The sequence below is a fragment of the Eretmochelys imbricata genome, chromosome 6 (assembly GCF_965152235.1).
Source record: "Eretmochelys imbricata isolate rEreImb1 chromosome 6, rEreImb1.hap1, whole genome shotgun sequence".
Taxonomy (NCBI): domain Eukaryota; kingdom Metazoa; phylum Chordata; order Testudines; family Cheloniidae; genus Eretmochelys; species Eretmochelys imbricata.
This window is the reverse complement of record NC_135577.1, coordinates 1,789,021-1,811,180: the sequence shown is the minus strand read 5'-3', so window position 1 is coordinate 1,811,180 and position 22,160 is coordinate 1,789,021. Positions and strand designations below refer to the sequence as shown.

At 59.0% G+C, this 22,160-nt stretch overlaps 1 protein-coding gene across 1 annotated transcript; it reads left to right on the top strand.

Moving 5' to 3' along the window:
• Positions 1 to 1,732: 1,732 nt before the first annotated feature.
• MAPK7 (mitogen-activated protein kinase 7) lies at positions 1,733 to 20,117 on the top strand. The gene is made up of 9 exons (XM_077820491.1): positions 1,733 to 2,371; positions 4,484 to 4,763; positions 5,176 to 5,402; positions 5,561 to 5,726; positions 9,162 to 10,279; positions 11,731 to 12,264; positions 12,523 to 13,853; positions 14,029 to 14,156; positions 16,451 to 20,117. The coding sequence occupies exons 3-9, from the start codon at positions 5,189 to 5,191 to the stop codon at positions 16,602 to 16,604; spliced, it is 3,645 nt and encodes a 1,214-aa protein (XP_077676617.1). The 5' UTR covers positions 1,733 to 2,371; positions 4,484 to 4,763; positions 5,176 to 5,188; the 3' UTR covers positions 16,605 to 20,117.
• Positions 20,118 to 22,160: the final 2,043 nt, after the last annotated feature.

The following is a 22,160-nucleotide window of genomic DNA, read 5'->3' as shown; positions in this document are numbered from 1 at the left end:
CAGCCAGAATCACACACACACACACCCCCACCGGCTAACAGCCAGAATCACCCCCCCCCCGGCTAACAGCCAGAATCACACCCCCCCCCCCACCGGCTAACAGCCAGAATCACACACACACACACCCCCACCGGCTAACAGCCAGAATCACCCCCCCCCCACCGGCTAACAGCCAGAATCACCCCCCCACCCCCACCGGCTAACAGCCAGAATCACACACACACACACCCCCACCGGCTAACAGCCAGAATCACCCCCCCACCCCCACCGGCTAACAGCCAGAATCACACCCCCCCCACCCCCACCGGCTAACAGCCAGAATCACACCCCCCCCACCGGCTAACAGCCAGAATCACACCCCCCCACCCCCACCGGCTAACAGCCAGAATCACCACCCCCCCCGGCTAACAGCCAGAATCACACACACACACACACCCCCCGACCAACAGCCAGAATCTCACACACCCCCACCCCCACCAGCTAACAGCCAGAATCACAAACACACACACACACCCCGGCTAACAGCCAGAATCACACACACACAGACACACACACCGGCCAACAACCAGAATCACACACACACACACACACACACCGGCCAACAACCAGAATCACCCCCCCACCCCCCCACCGGCTAACAGCCAGAATCACACCCCCCCCACCGGCTAACAGCCAGAATCACACCCCCCCACCCCCACCGGCTAACAGCCAGAATCACCCCCCCACCACCCCCACCGGCTAACAGCCAGAATCACCCCCCCCACCCCCACCAGCTAACAGCCAGAATCACACACACCCCCACCCCCACCGGCTAACAGCCAGAATCACCCCCCCCACCCCCCCACCGGCTAACAGCCAGAATCACCCCCCCCCCACCGGCTAACAGCCAGAATCACCCCCCCCCACCCCCACCGGCTAACAGCCAGAATCACCCCCCCCCCACCGGCTAACAGCCAGAATCACACCCCCCCCGATCCCCACCGGCTAACAGCCAGAATCACCCCCCCACCCCCACTGGCTAACAGCCAGAATCACACACACACACACCCCCCGACCAACAGCCAGAATCTCACACACCCCCACCCCCACCAGCTAACAGCCAGAATCACAAACACACACACACACACACACACCGGCCAACAGCCAGAATCACACACACACAGACACACACACAGACACACACACCGGCCAACAGCCAGAATCACACCCCCACCCCCACACCCCCACAGGCTAACAACCAGAATCACACCCCCCACCCCACCGGCTAACAGCCAGAATCACAGCCCCCCCACCGGCTAACAGCCAGAATCACCCCCCCCCCACCCCCACCGGCTAACAGCCAGAATCACACACACACACACACACACCCCGGCCAACAGCCAGAATCTCACACACCCCCACCCCCACCAGCTAACAGCCAGAATCACACACACCCCCACCCCCACCGGCTAACAGCCAGAATCACACACACACAGACACACACACCGGCCAACAGCCAGAATCACACCCCCACCCCCCCACCCCCACAGGCTAACAACCAGAATCACACACACACACACACACCGGCTAACAGCCAGAATCACACCCCCACCCCCACACCCCCACAGGCTAACAGCCAGAATCACACACACACACACACACACACACACACACACACACAGAGGTTCACAGCCAGAATCACACACACACACACACACACACACACACAGAGGTTCACAGCCAGAATCACACACACACAGAGGTTCACAGCCAGAATTGTGCACACGCACCCTCGCCCCACACCCACCCACCGGCTAACAGCCAGAATCTCTCTCTCTCTCTCTCTCACACACACATGCAGAGCCAGCCACAAACACGCACGCACAGACATGCTTGCGAAGGGGCTCTCTGTCACGCAAACAGCCAGATTTACACACACACACATCCAGAGGCAGGTGATGAGCGGGAGCCAGAGGCACCCCCACAGCCGAGCAGGGGGCAGCCCGGCACTCGCTGGCTCCCAGCCCCGGCAGGGCAGGGCGGGGCGGGGCGGGTCTGGTGGGGATAAGATGTGTTTACCCACCGCAAACTCTAGGGGTAGGGTTGCCAGGTGGCTGGTTTTCGACTGGAACGCCCGGTCGAAAAGGGACCCTGGCGGCTCCGGTCAGCGCTGCTGACCGGGCTGTTAAAAGGCCGGTCCGGCAGGCTCCCCGAGTGCTCTGGCTCCATGCGGCTCCCGGAAGCAGTGGCATGTCCCCCCTCCAGATCCTATGCATAGGGGCAGCCAGGGGAGTCCTCACGCTGCCCCTGCCCAAGCGCCGGCTCCGCAGCTCCCATTGGCCATGTAAGAGCCAGAGGCAGGACACGCCGTTGCTTCCGGGAGCTGCTTGAGGTAAGCGCTGCCTGGAGCCTGCACCCTGACTCCCTCCCATGCCCCAACCCCCTGCCCCAGCCCTGATACCCCTCCCGCCCTCCAAACCTAACCCCGAGCGCCCTGCTGCACCGCAAACCCCTCATGCCCCGCTCCATCCCAGAGCCCACACCCCCAGCCGGAGCCGTCACACCTGCCTGCGCCCCAACCACCTGCCCCAGGCCGGAGCCCCCTCCCACACGCTGAACCCCTCATCCCCAGCCCGGCGCCCCCTCCTGCACCCCAAACCCCTCATCCCCAGCCCCACCGCAGAGCCCTCACCCTCTCCTGCACCCCAACCCCCGCACGGCCCCAGCCCAGATCCCTCTCCCGCACTCCCAACCCAGCCCGGAGCACCCTCCTGCACCCCAAACCCCTCATCCCCAGCCCCACCGCAGAGCCCTCACCCTCTCCTGCACCCCAACCCCTGCACGGCCCCAGCCCAGATCCCTCTCCCGCACTCCCAACCCAGCCCGGAGCACCCTCCTGCACCCAAACCCCTCATCCCCCGCCCCAGAGCCCACACCCCGAGCTGGAGCCCGCACCCAACCCCCTGCCTCAGCCCGGATCCCCCTCCCTCAACTCCTCATTTCTGGCCCCGCCCCGGAGCCCGCACCCCCAGCTGGAGCCCACGCCCCTGCCCCAGCCTGGTGAAAATAAATGAAGTGGGGAGAGCAAAGGATGTGTGTGTGTGTGTGTGTGGGGGGGGGCTGGAGTGGATGAGGGCGGGGCCTTGGAGAAGGGGCAGGGCAGGGGACGAGGCAAAGGTATTCAGTTTTATGGGAGTAGAAAGTTGGCAACCCAGTCTAGGGGTGACAATTCACTGCACCCTGGGGCTTCAATCGGATTGTCACTCCCCTCCCCCGCCCGCCCTGCAGCTGGGGAGAGAACCCAGGAGTCCGGGCTCCCAGCCCCCTGCTCTAACCCACCAGCCCCCACTCCCCTCCCAGAGCTGGGGAGAGAACCCAGGAGTCCTGGCTCCCAGCCTCCCCTGCTCTAACCCACCAGCCCCCACTCCCCTCGCAGAGCTGGGGAGAGAACCCAGGAGTCCTGGCTCCCAGCCTCCCCTGCTCTAACCCACCAGCCCCCACTCCCCTCCCAGAGGTGGGGACAGAACCCAGGAGTCCCGGCTCCCAGCCTCCCCTGCTCTAACCACCAGCCCCCACTCCCCTCGCAGAGCTGGGGAGAGAACCCAGGAGTCCGGGCTCCCAGCCCCCCCTGCTCTAACCCACCAGCCCCCACTCCCCTCCCAGAGCTGGGGAGAGAACCCAGGAGTCCTGGCTCCCAGCCTCCCCTGCTCTAACCCACCAGCCCCCACTCCCCTCCCAGAGGTGGGGACAGAACCCAGGAGTCCCGGCTCCCAGCCTCCCCTGCTCTAACCACCAGCCCCCACTCCCCTCGCAGAGCTGGGGAGAGAACCCAGGAGTCCGGGCTCCCAGCCCCCCCTGCTCTAACCCACCAGCCCCCACTCCCCTCCCAGAGCTGGGGAGAGAACCCAGGAGTCTTGGCTCCCAGCCCCCCCTGCTCTAACCACCAGCCCCCACTCCTCTCCCAGAGCTGGGGAGAGAACCCAGGAGTCCTGGCTACCAGCCTCCCCTGCTCTAACCACCAGCCCCCACTCCGCTCCCAGAGCTGTTCCCACGGTCACTGGCCCTTTAATTTTTCTCATCCATAAAACGCTGGTTGGCCCTTTAAATCCCCCCCCTTCCATTGTTGCGCTCTGATTGGACAGGATTAATGAGGAAGTAATCGCTGATTGGTTGAATTCCTGAAGTAGGCGAGCCGTGGAAAGGATCAATTTTCTCTTTCTGACTGGCTGGTTTGTCCATATAGCCGTCTCTTGATTGGCCAATCGTTGAGAGAGGGCGGGATTTAGGGAAGAACACAGCTCCACCTGCCTCTGCCTGAGCTTCCCATTTTCTGATTGGCTGGAAACTGCTCGCATCCTCCTTGTGATTGGTCAAACTCTGCTAGAAGGCGGGACTTTGAGGAACATAACGCCGTTGCCGTGCGCAGGGATTGGCCTCGCGTCCTTCGCTCTCTGATTGGCTGCATTCTCACTGAACTAACCTCTGATTTGTCGAATCTTTGTAGGGGCGGGAATTGCTTGCAGAAAGCGCTCCTCTCGGGCGAGGTCGCGCCCCCTCCAGTCTGATTGGCTGATAGTCACGGGACCCCGCCGCCGATTGGCCCAACTACCAGGAGGGGGCGGGACTTGGTCCCGCCAAACACCTGCGCGCTTCTGAGGGCCCCGCCCCGGCCTCCAGTGTGATTGGGCGGGAGCGGAGACATCCGGGCACTCGAGGACGGAGCAGGGAGCGGCGGACCCGAGAGGGAACCAGCCCGGGGCTGGCAGGGTACCGGGCGCGAGCCGGTGAGAGGGCCCGCGAGGCCCCGCCCCTCTGGGGACTCCCCGCTGCCCCGCCCCGCCCCTTGCGGAGACCCCGCCCCCTGGGGGGGGCCGTTGGCTCCTCCCCATATGGGAGAGAGACCCCCGCCCCATAAGGGAAAGAGGCCCCGCCCCCTCCCCGTCCGGCCCCGCCCCCTGTCCCCGAGGCCCCGCCCCTCCCTACGGGGCCCCGCCCCCTGCCCCAAAGCCCCGCCCCCTCCTGGTCTGCCTCTTCCCCTCCCCCGCCATGGCTGGTTGAGGCCCCGCCTCCCCCGCGCCCCCCGTTTCCTGCCCCCTCCCGCATCCCCCCCTCGTGCTGTCCCCTGCTGGGCCCCCCCACCCGTCCCCGGACTCCTGGCTTCTCTCTTTGATCTCCCCGCCTGCCCTCCCTCGGCAGGGGAGCAGGTGCCATGGCAGAGCCGCGGAAGGAGGAAGAGGAGGAGGCCGAGGAGCGGGGCAAGCGGGAGCCGGCCCACCGGGCCACCGTCGCGGCCAAGAACCTGGCCATCCTCAAGGCCCGCTCCCTGGACGTCACCTTCGAGGTGGGGGACGAGTACGAGGTCATCGAGACCATCGGCACCGGAGCCTACGGCGTGGTCAGCTCTGCCCGCCGCAGATCCACAGGTCAGCTCGGACGCCTGGGTCCCATCCCCACTCCTGGGAGGGGCGTGGGGTCTAGTGGGTGGTGGGGGCTGGGAGCCAGGACTCCCGGGATCCATAGGGGAGGGCTGCGCAGGGGATGGTGTCTCTGCTCTGACTCTCCCTGTGCTGTTTGCCTCCAGGCCAGCAGGTGGCGATCAAGAAGATCCCCAACGCCTTCGATGTGGTGATGAACGCCAAGCGCACCCTCCGCGAGCTCAAGATCCTCAAACACTTCAAGCACGACAACATCATCGCCATCAAAGACATCCTGAAACCCGCCGTGCCCTATGACGACTTCAAATCCGTGTGAGCGCCCGCCCGGACGCCTGGGTCCTATCCCCAGCCCTGGGAGGGGAGTGGGGTCTAGTGGTTAGAACGGGGCGGGGGGGCTGGGAGGCAGGACCCTGGCTTTGGAAGGAGAGTGGGGTCTAGTGGTTAGAAGTAGGTGGGGTTGGTAGCCAGAAGTATGGGGAATACGAAGGAAGAACTCGAAATGCTGGAAAATAAATACAACTATGACCTAGTTGGCATTACAGAGACCTGGTGGGATAATACGCACGACTGGAACATTGGTATAGACGGGTACAGCTTACTCAGGAAGGACAGGCAGGGAAAAACGGGAGGAGGTGTTGCCTTATATATTAAAAATGCATACACTTGGACTGAGGCTGAGATGGAAATAAGAGACAGACTTGTTGAAAGTCTCTGGGTAAGGATAAAAGGGGTAAAACCAAGGCTGATGTCATGGTTGGGGTCTACTACAGACCACCTAACCAGGAAGAAGAGACAGATGAGGCTTCTTTTAAACAGCTAACAAAATCATACAAAGTCCAGGACTTGGTGGTGACGGGGGACTTCAACCACCCAGACATCTGTGGGGAAAATAACACCGCAGGGCACAGATTATCCAACAAGTTCTTGGACTGTATTGGAGACCATTTTTTATTTCAGACGGTGGAGAAAGATACTAGGCGGGAGGCTGTTCTAGATTTGATTTTGACAAATAGGGAGGAGTTGGTTGAGAATTTGAAAGTGGGAGGCAGCTTGGGTGAAAGTGATCATGAAATGATAAAGTTCATGATTTCTAAGGAAGGGTAGGCGGGAGAACAGCACAATAAGACATTGGATTTCAAGAAGGCAGACGTTAGCAAACTCAGGGAGTTGGTAGGTAATATCCCATGGGAAGCAAGTCTAAGGGGAAAAACAATTGAAGACAGTCGGCAGTTTTTCAAGGAGACATTATTAAGGGCACAAGAACAAACTATCCCGCTGCTTAGGAAAGATAGGAAGTATGGCAAGAGACCACCCTGGGTTAACCAGGAGATCTTCGAGTGATCTAAACATAAAAAAAAAAGAGTTCTACAAAAAGTGGAAACTCTGTCAAATTACAAAGGATGAATATAAACAAATAACACAAGCATGTAGAGACAAAATTAGAAAGGCCAAGGCACAAAACAAGATCAAACTAGCTAGAGACATAAAGGATAACAAGAAAACATTCTAAAAATACATTTGAAGCAAGAGGAAGACCAAGGACAGGGTAGGCCCATTACTCAGTGAGGGGGGGAAAAGTAATAACAGAAAATGTGGAAATGGCAGAGGTGCTTAATGACCTCTTTGTTTCAGTTTTCACCATGAAGGTTGGTGGCGATTGGACGTCTAACGTAGTGAATGCCTGTGAAAATGAGGTAGGACAGAGGCTAAAATAGGAAAAGAGGAAGTTAAAAATTACTTATACAAGTTAGATGTCTTCAAATCACCAGGGCCTATGAAATGCATCCTAGACTACTCAGGGAGCTGACTGAGGAGATATCTGAGCCATTAGCGATTATCTTTGAGAAGTCATGGAAGAGGGGAGAGATTCCAGAAGACTAGAAAAGGGCAAATATAGTGACCATCTATAAAACCCGGGGAATTACAAACCAGTCATCTTAACTTGTGTACCCAGAAAGATAATGCAACAAATAATTAAGCAATCAATTTGCAAACATCTAGAAGATAATAAGGTGATAGGTAACAGTGAGCAAGGATTTGTCAGGAACAAATAATGTCAAACCAACCTGATAGCTTTCTTTGTCAGGGTAGCAAGCCTTGTGGATGGGGGGAAAGCAGTAGATGTGGTGTATCTTGACTTTAGTAAAGCTTTTGATACTGTCTCCCATGACCTCCTCATAAACAAACTAGGGAAATGCAACCTAGATGGAGCTACTGTAAGGTGGGTGCAAAACTGGCTGGAAAACGGTTCCCAGAGAGTAGTTATCAGTGGTTCACAGTCATGTTGGAAAGGAATAACGAGTGGGGTCCCACAGGGATTGGTTCTGAGTCTGGTTCTGTTCAATATCTTCCTCAGTGATTTAGATCATGGCATAGAGAGTACACGTATAAAGTTTGCAGATGATACCAACCTGGGAGAGGTTGCAAGTGCTTTGGAGGATAGGATTAAAATCCAAAATGCTCTGGACAAACTGGAGAAATGGTCTGAAGTAAATAGGATGAAATTCAGTGTACTCCACTTAGGAAGGAACAAACAGTTGCGCACGCACAGAATGGGAAATGACTGCCTAGGAAGGAGGACTGCGGAAAGGGATCTGGGGGCTGGGGGTCATAGTGGATCACAAGCTAAATATGAGTCAACAGTGTAAAGCTGTTGCAAAAAAAGCAAACATCCTTCTGGGATGTATTAGCAGGAGTGTTGTAAGCAAGACACGAGAAGTAATTCTTCTGTTCTGCTCAGCACTGATTAGGCCTCAGCTGGAGTATTGGGTCAGGTTCTGGGTGTCACATTTCAGGAAAGATGTGGACAAATTGGAGAAAGTCCAGAGAAGAGCAACAGAAACGATTCAAGGTCTAGAAACCATGAGCTGTGAGGGAAGAATGAAAGAACTGGGTTTGTTTAGTCTGGAGAAGAGAAGATGGAGAGGGGATGTGAGAACAGTTTTCAAGTGTGTAAAAGGTTGTTACAAGGAGGAGAAAGAAAAAGTGATCTCCTTAACCTTTGAGGCTAGGATGAGAAGCAATGGGTTTAAATTGAAGCTTGGACATGAGGAAGAACTTCCTACCTGTCAGGGTGGTTAAGCCCTGGAATAACTTGCCTAGGGAGGTTGTGGAATCTCCATCATTGGGGATTTTTAAGAGCAGGTTGGACAGACACCTGACAAGGATGGTCTAGATAATACTTAGCCCTGCCATGAGTGCAGGGGACTGGACTAGATGACCTCTCGAGGTCCCTTCCAGTCCTATGATTCTGTGACTCCTGGGTTCTATGTCCAGCTATGGGAAGAGAGTGGGGTCTAGTGGGTAGAGCTAGGTGGGGTTGGTAGCCAGGACACAACCTGTGGGGAGGGATAGCTCAGGGGTTTGAGCATTGGCCAGCTAAACCCAGGATTGTGAATTCAATCCTTGAGGGAGCCATTTAGGGATCTGGGGCAAAAATTGGGGATTGGTCCTGCTTTGAGCAGGGGGTTGGACTAGATGACCTCCTGAGGTCCCTTCGAACCCTGATATTGTATGATTCTATACCCCCCAGCTCTGGGAGGGGAGTCGGGGGGCTGGGAGGTAGACTCCTGGGTTCTCTCCCTGGTTCTGGGAAGGAACTGGGGTCTAGTGGGTTAGAGCAGGGAGGCCTCGGAGCCCGGACCTCTGGGTTCTATAGGGAGGGGAGTTTAGCGAGTTAGCAGGGGTGGGGGCTGGGAGTCAGGACTTCTGGGTCCTCTCCCCGCTGACTTCCCCATGCTCCGGCAGGTACGTGGTGCTAGACCTGATGGAGAGCGACCTTCACCAGATCATCCACTCCTCCCAGCCCCTCACGCTGGAACACGTCCGATACTTCCTCTACCAGCTGCTCCGGGGCCTCAAATACATCCACTCGGCCAACGTCATCCACCGCGACCTCAAGCCCAGCAACCTGCTCATCAACGAGAACTGCGAGCTGAAGATCGGTGATTTCGGCATGGCCCGGGGGCTGTGCACCAAGCCGGACGAGTACAAATACTTCATGACTGAATACGTGGCCACGCGGTGGTACCGGGCCCCGGAACTCATGCTCTCCCTCCATGAATACACGCAGGCTATCGACATGTGGTCCGTCGGCTGCATCTTCGCCGAGATGCTGGGCCGCAAGCAGCTCTTCCCCGGGAAGAATTACATCCACCAGCTGCAGCTGATCATGACGGTTCTGGGCACGCCGTCCGCCAAGGTGATCCACGCCATCGGGGCCGACCGGGTGCGCGCCTACATCCAGAGCCTGCCCTCCCGCCAGCCGGTGCCCTGGGAGAACCTCTACCAGCAGGCCGACCGCTCGGCCCTGGCGCTGCTGGCCAAGATGCTGCACTTCGACCCCCGGGAGCGGATCGCTGTGGCCGAGGCCCTCAAGCACCCCTTCGTGGCCAAGTACCACGACCCGGACGATGAGCCCGACTGCGTGCCCGCCTTCGATTTCGACTTCGACAAGCAGGTCCTCACCAAGGAGCGCATCAAGGAGGCCATCGTGGCCGAGATCCGCGACTTCCACGCGCGCCGCGAAGGGATCCGCCGGCAGATAAGTTTCAAGCCCGCCCTCCGGCCGGCCGCCGCGCCCGCCCCCGCCGCCCCCTTGCGCTGCCAGGACGTGGACATGCCCAGTGCCGGATCCACCGGGGGAGACTATGCCATGGAGTCGCCAGCCCCCGGGGAAGTCCCGTACCCTCCGGAGACTATTGACCTGACCTCGCCCGGGGCTCCCCCGCAGCCCGAGGGGCCGGCCGAGGTAAAGGCTGAGCCGGAGGCAGCGCCGCCGAAGAGGGAGGGGGCCATCTCGGACGACACCAAGGCAGCGCTCAAGGCCGCCCTGCTGAAGTCGGCTCTGCGCAATAAGAACAAAGGTGAAAGGCCGTGATGCCTGGGTTCTCTCCTCCTCTGTGGGTGGGGAGTGGGGTCTAGTGGTTAGAGCACGGGGGCTGGGAGCCAGGAGTCCTGGGTTCTCGTCTCTCTGGGTGGGGAGTGGGCTCTAGTGGTTAGAGCGGGGAGGGCTGGGAGCCAGGACTCCTGGGTTCTATTTCTGATTTTCATAGAATCGGAGATGTGTAGGACCGGAAGTGACCTCGAGAGGTCATCTAGTCCAGTCCCCTGCACTTATGGCAGGGCTAAGTATTATCTAGACCATCCCTGTCAGGTGTCTGTCCAACCTGCTCTTAAAAATCCCCAGTGATGGAGATTCCACAACCTCCCTAGGCAAGTTATTCCAGGGCTTAACCACCCTGACAGGTAGGAAGTTTTTCCTGATGTCCAACCTAAACCATCCTTGCTGCAATTAAGCCCATTGTGTCTTATTCTATCCTCAGAGGTTAACGAGAACAATTTTTCATCCTCCTCCTTGTAACAACCTTGAAAACTGTTCTTATGCCCCCTCTCAGTCTTCTCTCCTGTAGACTCAACAAACCCAGTTTTTCCCTCACAGCTCATGTTTTCCAGACCTTGAATCATTTTTGTTGCTCTTCTCTGGACTTTCTCCAATTTGTCCACATCCTTCCTGAAATGTGGCGCCCAGAACTGCACACAGTACTCCAGCTGATTCCATTTCCGCGTGGAGTAGAGCGGAAGAATTACTGCTCGTGACTTGCTGACAACGCTCCTGCTGATACAGCCCAGAAGGATGTTTGCTTTTTTTTGCAACAGTGTCACACTGTTGACTCATACTTAGCTTGTGATCCGCTCTGACCCGCAGATCCCTGTCTGCAGTCTTCCTTCCCAGGCCGTCATTTCCCATTCGGTGTGTGTGCGACTGATTTTTCCTTCCTAAGTGGAGTCCTTTGCATTTGTCCTTATTGAATTCCATCCTATTGGCTTCAGACCATTTCTCCAGTTTGTCCAGAGCATTTTGAATTTTAATCCTATCCTCCAAAGCGCTTGCAACCTCCCAGTTTGGTATCGTCCGCAAACTTTATACGTGAACTCGCTATGCCATTATCTAAATCATTGAGGAAGATATTGAACAGAACTGGGCCCAGAACTGATCCCTGCAGGACCCCACTCGTTATGCCCTTTCAGCCTGACCGTGAACCACTGATAACTACTCTCTGGGAACTGTTTTCCATCCAGTTTTGTACCCACCTTACAGTAGCTCCATCTAGGCTGTGTTTCCCTAGTTTGTCTAGGAGGAGGTTGTGCGAGACATTGTTTAGTGTTCTCTTGCTGGTTTCTTCCTGTCTCTGCCTTGCCTTGGACAGCAGGGGGTTGCGGGTCGGGAGGGAGGGGCACTGGCAGAGCTTGGGGGGGGCAGGGCTGGGCTAGCAGGGGTCGGGAGTGAGCTGACTCCTCTCTGCTTTGTTCCCAGACACCCAGTGCTCCGTGCCGGAGCCCCAGGACGTGCGGAAGCCGGTGACGGCCCAGGAGCGGCAGCGGGAGCGGGAGGAGAAGCGGAAGCGGCGCCAGGAGCGGGCCAAGGAGCGGGAGAAGAAGCAGAAGGAGAAGGAGCGGAAGGAGCTGCGGCGTGGGGACGTGCTGCGCGGGCTAGTGCTGAGCGAGAACGACCGCAGCCTCCTGGAGCGATGGACCAAGATGATTGACCGGAACCACCAGAAACCGGCTCACAACGGGCCCACGGACCACGGCCCAGCCGCGCCTGCCGGCCACGTTCCACCGGGAGCCACTGGTCATGTTCCACCGGGAGCCGCTGGCCACCTTCCAGCTGCACCTACTGGCCACCTCCCAGCCACGCCTGCTGGTCACGTTCCACCGGGAGCTGCCGGCCACCTTCCAGCTGCACCTGCCGGCCGCCTTCCAACCACGCCTGCTGGCCATGTTCCACTGGGAGCTGCTGGCCACCTCCCAGCCACCCCTGCTGGCCACCTTCGACCAGGAACCACTGGCCACCTCCCAGCCACTCCTGCTGGCCACCTTCAACCGGGAGCCGCTGGCCACCTTCCAGCTGCACCTGCTGGCCACCTTCCAACCACGCCTGCTGGCCATGTTCCACTGGGAGCTGCTGGCCTCCTCCCAGCCACCCCTGCTGGCCACCTTCAACCGGGAGCCGCTGGCCACCTTCCAGCCACCCCTGCTGGCCACCTTCAACCGGGAGCCGCTGGCCACCTTCCAGCCACCCCTGCTGGCCACCTTCAACCGGGAGCCTCTGGCCACCTTCCAGCCACCCCTGCTGGCCACCTTCAACCGGGAGCCGCTGGCCACCTCCCAGCCACGCCTGCTGGTCACGTTCCACCGGGAGCTGCCGGCCACCTTCCAGCTGCACCTGCCGGCCGCCTTCCAACCACGCCTGCTGGCCATGTTCCACTGGGAGCTGCTGGCCACCTCCCAGCCACCCCTGCTGGCCACCTTCGACCAGGAGCCACTGGCCACCTCCCAGCCACTCCTGCTGGCCACCTTCAACCGGGAGCCGCTGGCCACCTTCCAGCTGCACCTGCTGGCCACCTTCCAACCACGCCTGCTGGCCATGTTCCACTGGGAGCTGCTGGCCACCTCCCAGCCACCCCTGCTGGCCACCTTCAACCGGGAGCCGCTGGCCACCTTCCAGCCACCCCTGCTGGCCACCTTCCAGCCACCCCTGCTGGCCACCTTCAACCGGGAGCCGCTGGCCACCTTCCAGCCACCCCTGCTGGCCACCTTCAACCGGGAGCCGCTGGCCACCTTCCAGCCACCCCTGCTGGCCACCTTCAACCGGGAGCCGCTAGCCACCTTCCAGCCACCCCTGCTGGCCACGTTCTGCCAGGAGCTGCTGGTCACCTCCCATCCACTCCTGCTGGCCACATTCCATCGGAAGCCACTGGCCGCCTCCCAGCCACCCCTGCTGGTCACGTTCCACCAGGTGCCGTTGGCCACCTCCCAGCCACGCCAGCTGGTCACGTCCCGGCCACATCAGATTTCTTGAGCTTCCCTGAGAAGGCACCAGCCGGAGGCAGCTCCAAACTCACCGTACTGCCAATAGTTGCGGATCCAGCCCACGCCTCGGCCCCCAACATTGTCCAGTACTTCCCGGCCCCGCCCGGCCCCTTCCCTCCGGTTCTGGTGGCCCCCTCAGCTTGCCACAAAGCTCTGGCTAAACCCGAGTGCCTCCTGAGTGTCAAATACACCCCGGGTCAGATCTTCCAGGCCCCCTTTGGCCTGGCGGGGATCAGTGCATGGCCCGGTGTCCAGTGCCCAGAGAACTGGTCCGTGGCCGGGAGGCCAGCACCTGGGGAAGCCCCGACGACTCCTAGCGGGACACAGCCGCAAGAGGGGCCATCAGTCCGCACCGTAGGCAGCCTTGTGACACCAGGCAGGGAGGGCGTGGGGTTGGATCCGGCCATCTTCCTGCAGGAGATGGGGAAGAGGGCTCCGGCTCCGGCAGTGGGAGGAGTCAAAGGGCCCGGCCAGCACCCGATCGCTATGGCCACGTCGCTGGAAACCGCCCCCCCGGAGTCGCCTGACATCACCATGGTCACGCAGCAGCTTTCCAAGTCGCAGGTAACGGGGCCTTTCCCCCCTAGGGGGCGCCAGCACTGATCCAGTGAGGTGGGCCCGGATGGGGCATCTCCCTCTGTGCCGGGGAGCAGCTGGTCGGGAGGATCCTGCCCCGGGTGGGGACGGGCGAGATGGGCCTGGGGGGTGCCACGCTCACTGTGTCTCCCTGCCATCGCAGGTGGAGGATCTCCTGCCGCCCGTCTTCTCGGTGACCCCCAAGGGCAGCGGGGCAGGCTACGGCGTGGGCTTTGATCTGGAGGAGTTCCTGAATCAGTCCTTCGACATGGTGGGGGAGAACAGGGACAGGTGAGAGTGTCGCACAGCAGGGACAGCTCCCCGCTGCGCTAACCACTAGATCCCACTGCCTTCCCAGAGCCGGGGAGAGAACCCAGGAGTCCTGGCTCCCAGCCCTTCCCCTGCGCTGATCCATTAGGTCCACTCATGGGGGTTCTTCTGGTGCCTCATGCTTTCTATAGGTCAGGCACTCCGGTTAGACTACATCTCCCATGATGCACTGTGGTTTTCCCCTTTGGCTGACCTGCCCCAGTGCATCCTGGGAATAGTGGCTGGGTTATTTCCTTCTGCCTTCTGAGATGGGCTCCCTCACTGGACTGCATCTCCCACAGTGCACCATGATTCCCCTTTCTGAAGAGGGAGGCGGTGCACCATGGGAGTCCCTGGCTGTTGTGCATCATGGGAGATGTAGTCTAGCTGGGGAGTCCTGCTCATGGCAAGAAGATATGCTCTCCCATGATGTGTTACCCACACACTGTAGGGCACCCACCCTTTCCCAGTTCCTAGGGCTCTGGGCAAAAGCCACCTATCCCTATCCAGTCCTTAGGGCTCAGGGCCACCCATACCCAGTTCCTAGGGGAGCAGGGCCACCCATACCCAGTTCCTAAGGCTCAGGGCCACCCATACCCAGTTCCTAGGGGGCCAGGGCGTACTCTTCTGCAGGTTTGCGGGGTCTTTTACCAGTGAAGGAGCCTCACACAGTAATACGCTTATCCTCCATATATTAACAGCTACCAGACCAGAATATATTACATCCGCCAAGCACACAATGCTCACCACTCCCCATAAGGCAGGTGGACTTTTCCCGGTGGCCAGTCAGGATCAGGTCATCCGGGGACTCCACCTTCTGCCCACTGGGTGTTGAGGTCCGGCAGCTCTGATCTGGGGCGGTATCCTGGCGTATCCAAGAGCTTCCTTTTGGAGCCCAGTTTATATAGTGAAACTTGAGTCTTGCTTAGCTGTATCGTAACCAGTCATTTTACGAAGGTACGGCAAACCAGTGTTTTTCACCAGCCCGTTCCAAAACAATTCTTTTACCCAGTCATACCCACCGCCAAGGTTCCCTCGAATTTTTGACGTCCATGTGCGGAATGAGTTTTGTTAGGTGCACCAATATGGAGGTGAGGTCGGACGGGGCTGAGGGGTTCGGAGAGGGAGGGGGCTCAGGGCTGGGGCAGAGGGTTGGGGTGCAGAGGGGTGTGGGTTCTGGGGTCGGGGATGAGCGGTTTGAGGTGCAGGAGGGGGCTCAGGGCTTGGCCAGAGGGTTGGGGTATGTGGGGGGGTGAGGGCTCTGGCCGGGGGGTACAGTCTTTGGGGTGGGACCGGGGATGAGGGGTGCGGGAGGGGTCTCAGGGCTGGGGCAGAAGGTTGGGGTGAGGGATGAGGGGTTTGGGGTGGGGGAGAGGGCTCAGGGCTGGGGCAGAGGGTTGGGGCGGTGCAGGCTCTGGGGTGGGGCTGGGGATGAGTTTGGGGTGTGGGAGCGGTTCAGGCAGAGGGTTGGGGTGCAGGGGTGAGGGCTGTGGGGTGGGGCCAGGGATGAGGGGGTTGGGGTGCGGGAGGGGGCTCAGGGCTAGGGCAGAGGGCTAGGGTGCGGGGGGTGAGGGCTCTGGCTGGGGGTATGGTCTCTGGGGTGGGGCCGGGGATGCAGGGTTTGGGGTGCAGGAGGGGGCTCAGGGCTAGAGCAGAGTGTTGGTGATCGGGGGGTAAGAGATCTCCCTGGGGGTGAGGGCTGTGGGGTGGGGCCAGGGATGAGGGGTTCGGGGTGCGGAGGGGTCTCAGGTCTGGGGCAGAGGGTTGGGGTCCGGGGGGGGATGAGGGCTCCGGCAGGAGATGTGGGCTCTGGGGTGGGGCTGGGGATGAGGGGTTTGGGGTGCAGGCTGCGGCGGAGAGAGAGAACTCCCCCCAGCCCTCTCTCCCCGCCACAGCCCTGCACGCCCCCTGCCTCTCTCCTCTCCAGTCCCGGCCCCTGTGGCCGCGCGGCTTAGGGGGAACTGAGCCCACCACCTGAGCTGGTTTACACCTTGCCAAACGAGTTCTGTAACGGACCGAACCAATCAAAGAACCAGACCGAGACTCGGCTCGGATCTTACAGATGCTCAGCCAGAAGGGAGATCCTGCGGCATCATGGGAGATGTAGTCAGGCTAAGGCCCCGGAGCGACAACTTCCATGAAGCTCTGCAGCAACATTGGGTCACGGGTTCGTGTCCTTCCCGGGGTCCCACTGGGAGAGCGCTCGGGGTTCTTACCCGGCCTGGCCCGACGTCCGTCTGTCTGATCTCTCTCTTTGTCTTCTTCCTCCCCACCAGCCAGGGCGATTCGGCCCCTCTCTCGGCCTCCCTGCTGGCTGACTGGCTCGAGGTCCATCGGATGAACCCCGCCGATATGGAGTCCCTCCAGCAGGAGCTGCAGCTGGGCTCTCCCATGATCCTCTCCGACATTCCCGACCTCCAGGACGCCTGAGGCTGAGATCTCAGCTCCCTTGTGCCTCCCCTCCCCATGGGGAGTGAGGGTGGGGCCAGGACCAACTCCCCTCTTCCCTTCCCCCTGGGGTCAGGACCGGCTGCGCATCAGGGTCTCGATGGGGCAAGCAAGTAGACACTTCCCCCTCCCGATCACCTGGGTCCCGTCGCTGGTTTTACCTGCTGTCCTGTCAGGTCTCATGTACAGTTAGGCGGAGTCAGGAGGGCTCCCCGAATGGCTGGGAGAGCTTGACCCTACTCTAGCAGGCACTGTGCTGCAGGGCAGGGGCTCACTAGGGGGCGCTGGGCGCTGGGAATCAGTGCTGGCCCCGACGTCCCAGAGCGCCGCCAGGGGGTGCTGCATTGCAGTGTGGGTATGTGTTGATTTCCTTCCTGACCCCTCTGAGTTGCCCTGGAGCATGAGCGTGGCTCACCCATCCCTGACTCTTACTAAGCCGAGCTGCCTTTGGACTCCCCGCCCTGGGTGGAATGGGCCAGAGCTCCTGAGGCCTCGGTTTGATCCCCGCCCACGCCACAGTGTGGAGGACTTAGCCCGGGCTTGATCCCATGGGATGTGAATCATCATCCTGCTGCGTCAGTCCCCTGTCATTTCCCTTCTCCTCACTCCTACCTCTGTCTCCCTCCGCTAACTCTGATTTCTCATCCCCTCCCATAATACCCGCCTTGCTCGCCCGCTGATTTAGGCATAGGATCCAGATCCTTACAGCTGTTTAAACACCTGACTCCGACCAGGATCTAGGTCTTTAGGAGCACAAATTTTGCCAGAAGTCAGTAGGGTTTAGGATCCTAATGGCCTGGATCGCTGTGGGATTCAGGAGCCTAAATCCTGTTAGCCGTTTGGATGGTATCTCTTCTTGTGTAAATCTAATTTACACTCCCTTCAGTAAACACGGAGAACAATTGGCCACTGTCCTCATTGTAACCGCTCTCAACATCTTTGAAGACTGTTCTCCCCCCTCTGTCTTCTTTTCTCTAGACTAACCATGCCGGTTTTTTAACCTTTCCCCGTAGGTCAGGTTTCTAAACCTTCGATCACTTTTGTTTCTTTCCTCTGGACTCTGTCTGATTTCTCCACATCTTTCGTAACATGGCATCTGGAATTGGACACACTACTCCAGCTGAAATACGCCCCGTTAATACACCCCAGATGACATTAGCCTTTCTCGCCACTTCCATTTAGAGGTGAGTGACATTTTCAACTACAAACCCCCGCAAATTCGGTGTACCCGAAACCTTTCAAAGAGTTGTCCTTGGTTTTGCTGAATTGTTTTGGTTGAAAAACCAGCCAAAAAACTCCAAGGAAAATAAAAAAAAATTGACACCTTAGGGCTGAAACGTTTTTCATATTTTCAATTCCAAATTTAATATCATGGAAAAAAAAATAAAAACCAGAAAACAGTAGAAACCTTTTGTTTTGGCACTTTCAGAAGTGTCGCGTTTTCTCTTGGAAGTGGCTGGTCATACAGAAATTTGCCTGTAACTTAAGTTTTAAAATAGGGAAAATGTAAAAAACAGCTCAAAATATTTAGTTTGACTGGAAACAGATCTTTTTCCCTTTTTGATTTGCCAGACGTTTTTAAAAATTGCCTTTCCTCTTTGACCCCAAATTTGTCTTCTTCTTATTCTTTTGCAAAGAACTGAAAAGTCCATTATTTGTCCAACTTAATTCCACCAGTTTACTCTGGTCCCCACTCTGCATTGAATCTAATCTCCAGTCCCCTCTTTACTTTTCAAATACAATCCCCATTCTCATTTTTTAAACCTGTCTAATCTAATCCCCACTCAGTGTCTCGTGTAATATCTATTCTCTTTTTTATCTACCTAATTTATCCCCCACTTTGGGTCTAATACAGTCTCGTCTCCTTTTTACCTGCCTAATCTAATCTCATTATCAAATCTAATCCCTAAAAGATGCTCAGAACTTTTTTTATCAAAACAACTGGTTTTCATGTTAAAAAAAAGCCGTTTTGACAACACCGGATTCCCCCCCCCCCCCCCCGCAAATGGTATCATGTCAATTCCATTTTGTTTATTTTATTTGAAACTGTCACATGTTTCAATATTTCGTTCGCAAACCACTTTTCGTTTTGTTGATTTATTTTATACCAAAAACCAAAGAAATTCCTAAATGTTTTGAATGAACCAAAGTGAAACATTTTAACCCCAAATTAACTGTTTTGTTTGCAAAAAATGTTGCAATTTTGGGGTGAAAAAAAGTCTCAACGTTTTCCAGGGAACGGAAAATCTGTTTTCCGATCCACTCTCCTAATCCTCAGTGCATATCTAATCTAATTCCCGCTCTGTGTCTAATCTAATCCCCAATCTCTTTCATTTTCCTATTTTATCCAGTCCCACTACCTGATATCATCTAATCCCCAGTCTTCTCAAATTCCCCCAGGGGCTCAGTGGTGGAGCAGAGAATCAAATCCGGGCACCCGGAAGCAGGTGCTTTACCCGATCCGCACACACGTAGGTGCCCTGGAGCACCCACGGAAAACATTTAGTGGGTGCTTAGCACCCACCGGCAGCCAGCTCCCCAACGCCTCCCGCAGCCCGGCCGATCAAGTCCTGTCCTTCCCTCCCAGCGCCTCCCGCCCGCTGCGATCAGCTGTTCTGCGGCATGCAGGAGGTGCGGGGAGGGGCGGGGGAGCGGGGACCGGGGAGGGGTGGGGGGGGTTTGGGGGAAGGGGTGTAGTGGGGGTTGAACACCCCCCAGGGAAAGGAGGAAGCCGGTGCCTTTGCGTACACCCCCCCGTATTGCCCGGTTGCTGCCTCCCCGGAGAGCCCCAGTTTTGACTGGTCCGTTGTGTTCCTCTCTGTCCCTGGGGCATTACTGGCCTAAGCCCACAGGGGGCAGAGCGGGCCGGGGCTGTAGGATGGAGGCAGTTTTGTTGTGCTGGGGAGGGGCAGGGCCATGGGGTCGACTTTCCCCAGCGGCGTCCCCAGTCCTCTCCTGGGAGATCGGGCATCACAGCGCGCCTACCTCGAAAACGAGCCGGCCAGGACCCTGGCAGGCTCAGATGGGGGCTTTCGCGTTCTGCCCCAGCCTTTGCAGCCCAGACACCGGGGTTTGAGGGAGGGGAACGTGGGCTTTTCGCCGCCGAAATGCCGGGAGCGGAAGAATGGGAGTTGAGATCCTACGAGGCCCCGGACAGCTGGGACTCTGTGGTTAGGGGGATGGGGCGGGGGGGTACATTGGGGTCCTGCAAGGCCGTTTACAGCCAAAATACCATGGCTAGAGGGCTGGGGAACTAAGCCCCCGAACAGGCTTCTTGCAGCCCCATCGGCCGCTCTAGGCTGGCTATTTTTGCAGGGGTTTTGCAAGTGCGCCTCAGAAGTGTTTTAGCCCAGGAGTTGGTCCCTAGCCTGGGTCCCAGTTCACTGGAGCCAGTTGCGTGTGTGTGTGTGTGTGTTTCTCGCCAAGCGGTTGTGTTTTTTATTGTAACACTTTCGGCATTTAAACTTTCGATAAATGATTTTAAAAAATCCCGAAGCGCGGTGTCTGAAGGATTGCTTGAGGCCACCCCTGAGACTGGGGCCCCGGTGCGCCGGGCGCTGTGCCCTGCCGGGCTGGGGGGCTGCCCAACCCCCCTGGCTGAGATCGGGGGGGCCATGTTGGGCCGGGTGCTGCATGGACCCAATCAGAGGCAGTCCCTGCCCCCGAAGAGCTCGTAGTCTGAAAGCAGGATTGTTCTGCTTTACAGCTGGGGAAACAAGATCAGAGAAATGAAGTGGCCCAGTAAGGCTGTTTGTGGCAGAGCTGGGAATGGAACCCAGGAATCCTGGCTCCCAGCTGCCCCCCTCAGCCCCCCAACCACTAGACCCCTCTCTGAGCCAGGGAGAGAACCCAGGAGTCCTGGCTCCCAGCTCTAACCCAGTAGACCCCACTCCCCTCCCAGAGTTGGGGAGAGAACCCAGGAGTCCTGGCTCCCAGCACCCCGTTCTCTAACCCACTAGACCCCACTCTCTTCCCCGAGCTGGGGAGAGAACCAGGAGTCCTGGCTCCCAGCTCTAACCCAGTAGACCCCACTCCCCTCTCTGAGCCAGGGAGAGAACCCAGGAGTCCTGGCTCCCAGCCCCCCACTCTAACCACTCAACCCCTCTCTGAGCCAGGGAGAGAACCCAGGAGTCCTGGCTCCCAGCTCTAACCCACTGGACCCCACTCCCCTCCCAGAGCTGGGGCTAGAACCCAGGAGTCCTGGCTCCCAGCTCTAACCCACTAGACCCCACTCCCCTCCCAGAGCTGGGGAGAGAACCCAGGAGTCCTGGCCCCCAGGGTCTAACCCCCACTGATACGTGCTTCCTTAAGTGCATGGGTTACAGGGAGGCAGGAGATCCCAGGTGCTCCATGGTCTCCGCAGGGTGGCCAGCACTAGCCCTGGGGCAAGGAGGTAGGATTTGTGCGTGGGGGGGGGGGGCAGGAGCAGTGTGCGTGTGGGTCGCTAGAAGGGGCATGGAGGGCAGGATTCCCAGCGCTGATGGCGTGAGCCGTTCCCCAGGTGGATCCTAGCGACAAAGGGGGCCAGGGAAACTAGCCAAAGAGGTTGAAAGGCGCCGGGTTCAGCCTGCCCCTTACCCAGCTGCCTCCTGTTCGCCGCAACGGGCTCCACCCCAGGGGTGGCTCCATCTCCGTGCCCGTCGAGCTGGTCCCATGGGGCGTTGCCGTGTGGCTGGCCCCCAGCTGCCCTGCCCCGGCAGTGGCTGCATCTCAGCGCCGGGCCAGCTGGTCCCGGGCTGCGTTCCATGCAGCTGGTACCAAGCGGCCCCAACCCCAGAGCTGGCTGCATTTCAGCCTCTTTGGGAAGCGCGGCAATCCCAATAGAACCGCGCCCGAAAGCCCCGGCGTGAGACTGTGCCCGGAGCTGCGCAAACGCACAATGAGGGACAACCTTTGTTCCCAAGGACGGAGCTACGGTGGGGAGAGCGCCCCCTAGCACCGTCCTGGGGCGTCGGGGCTGGCCCTGGCTGCCCGGGGAGAGCGCCCCCTGCTGATCCCCTGCCCCCTGCAGCACAGCGCCCCCTAGCACCGTCCTGGGGCGTCGGGGCCGGCCCTGACTGCCCGGGGAGAGCGCCCCCTGCTGATCCCCCGCCCCCTGCAGCACAGCGCCCCCTAGCACCGTCCTGGGGCATCGGGGCTGGCCCTGGCTGCCCGGGGAGAGCGCCCCCTGCTGATCCCCCGCTCCCTGCAGCGCAGCGCCCCCTAGCGCCGCACTGGGGCATTGGAGCCGGCCCTGGCTGCCCGGGGAGAGCGCCCCCTGCCGATCCCCCGCTCCCTGCAGCACAGCGCCCCCTAGCGCCACACTGGGGCGTGGGGGCCGGCCCTGGCTGCCCGGGGAGAGCGCCCCCTGCTGATCCCCCGCTCCCTGCAGCACAGCGCCCCCTAGCGCTGCACTGGGGCGTCGGGGCCAGCCCTGGCTGCCCGGGGAGAGCGCCCCCTGCTGATCCCCCGCTCCCTGCAGCACAGCGCCCCCTAGCGCCGCACTGGGGCGTGGGGGCCGGCCCTGGCTGCCCGGGGAGAGCGCCCCCTGCTGACCCC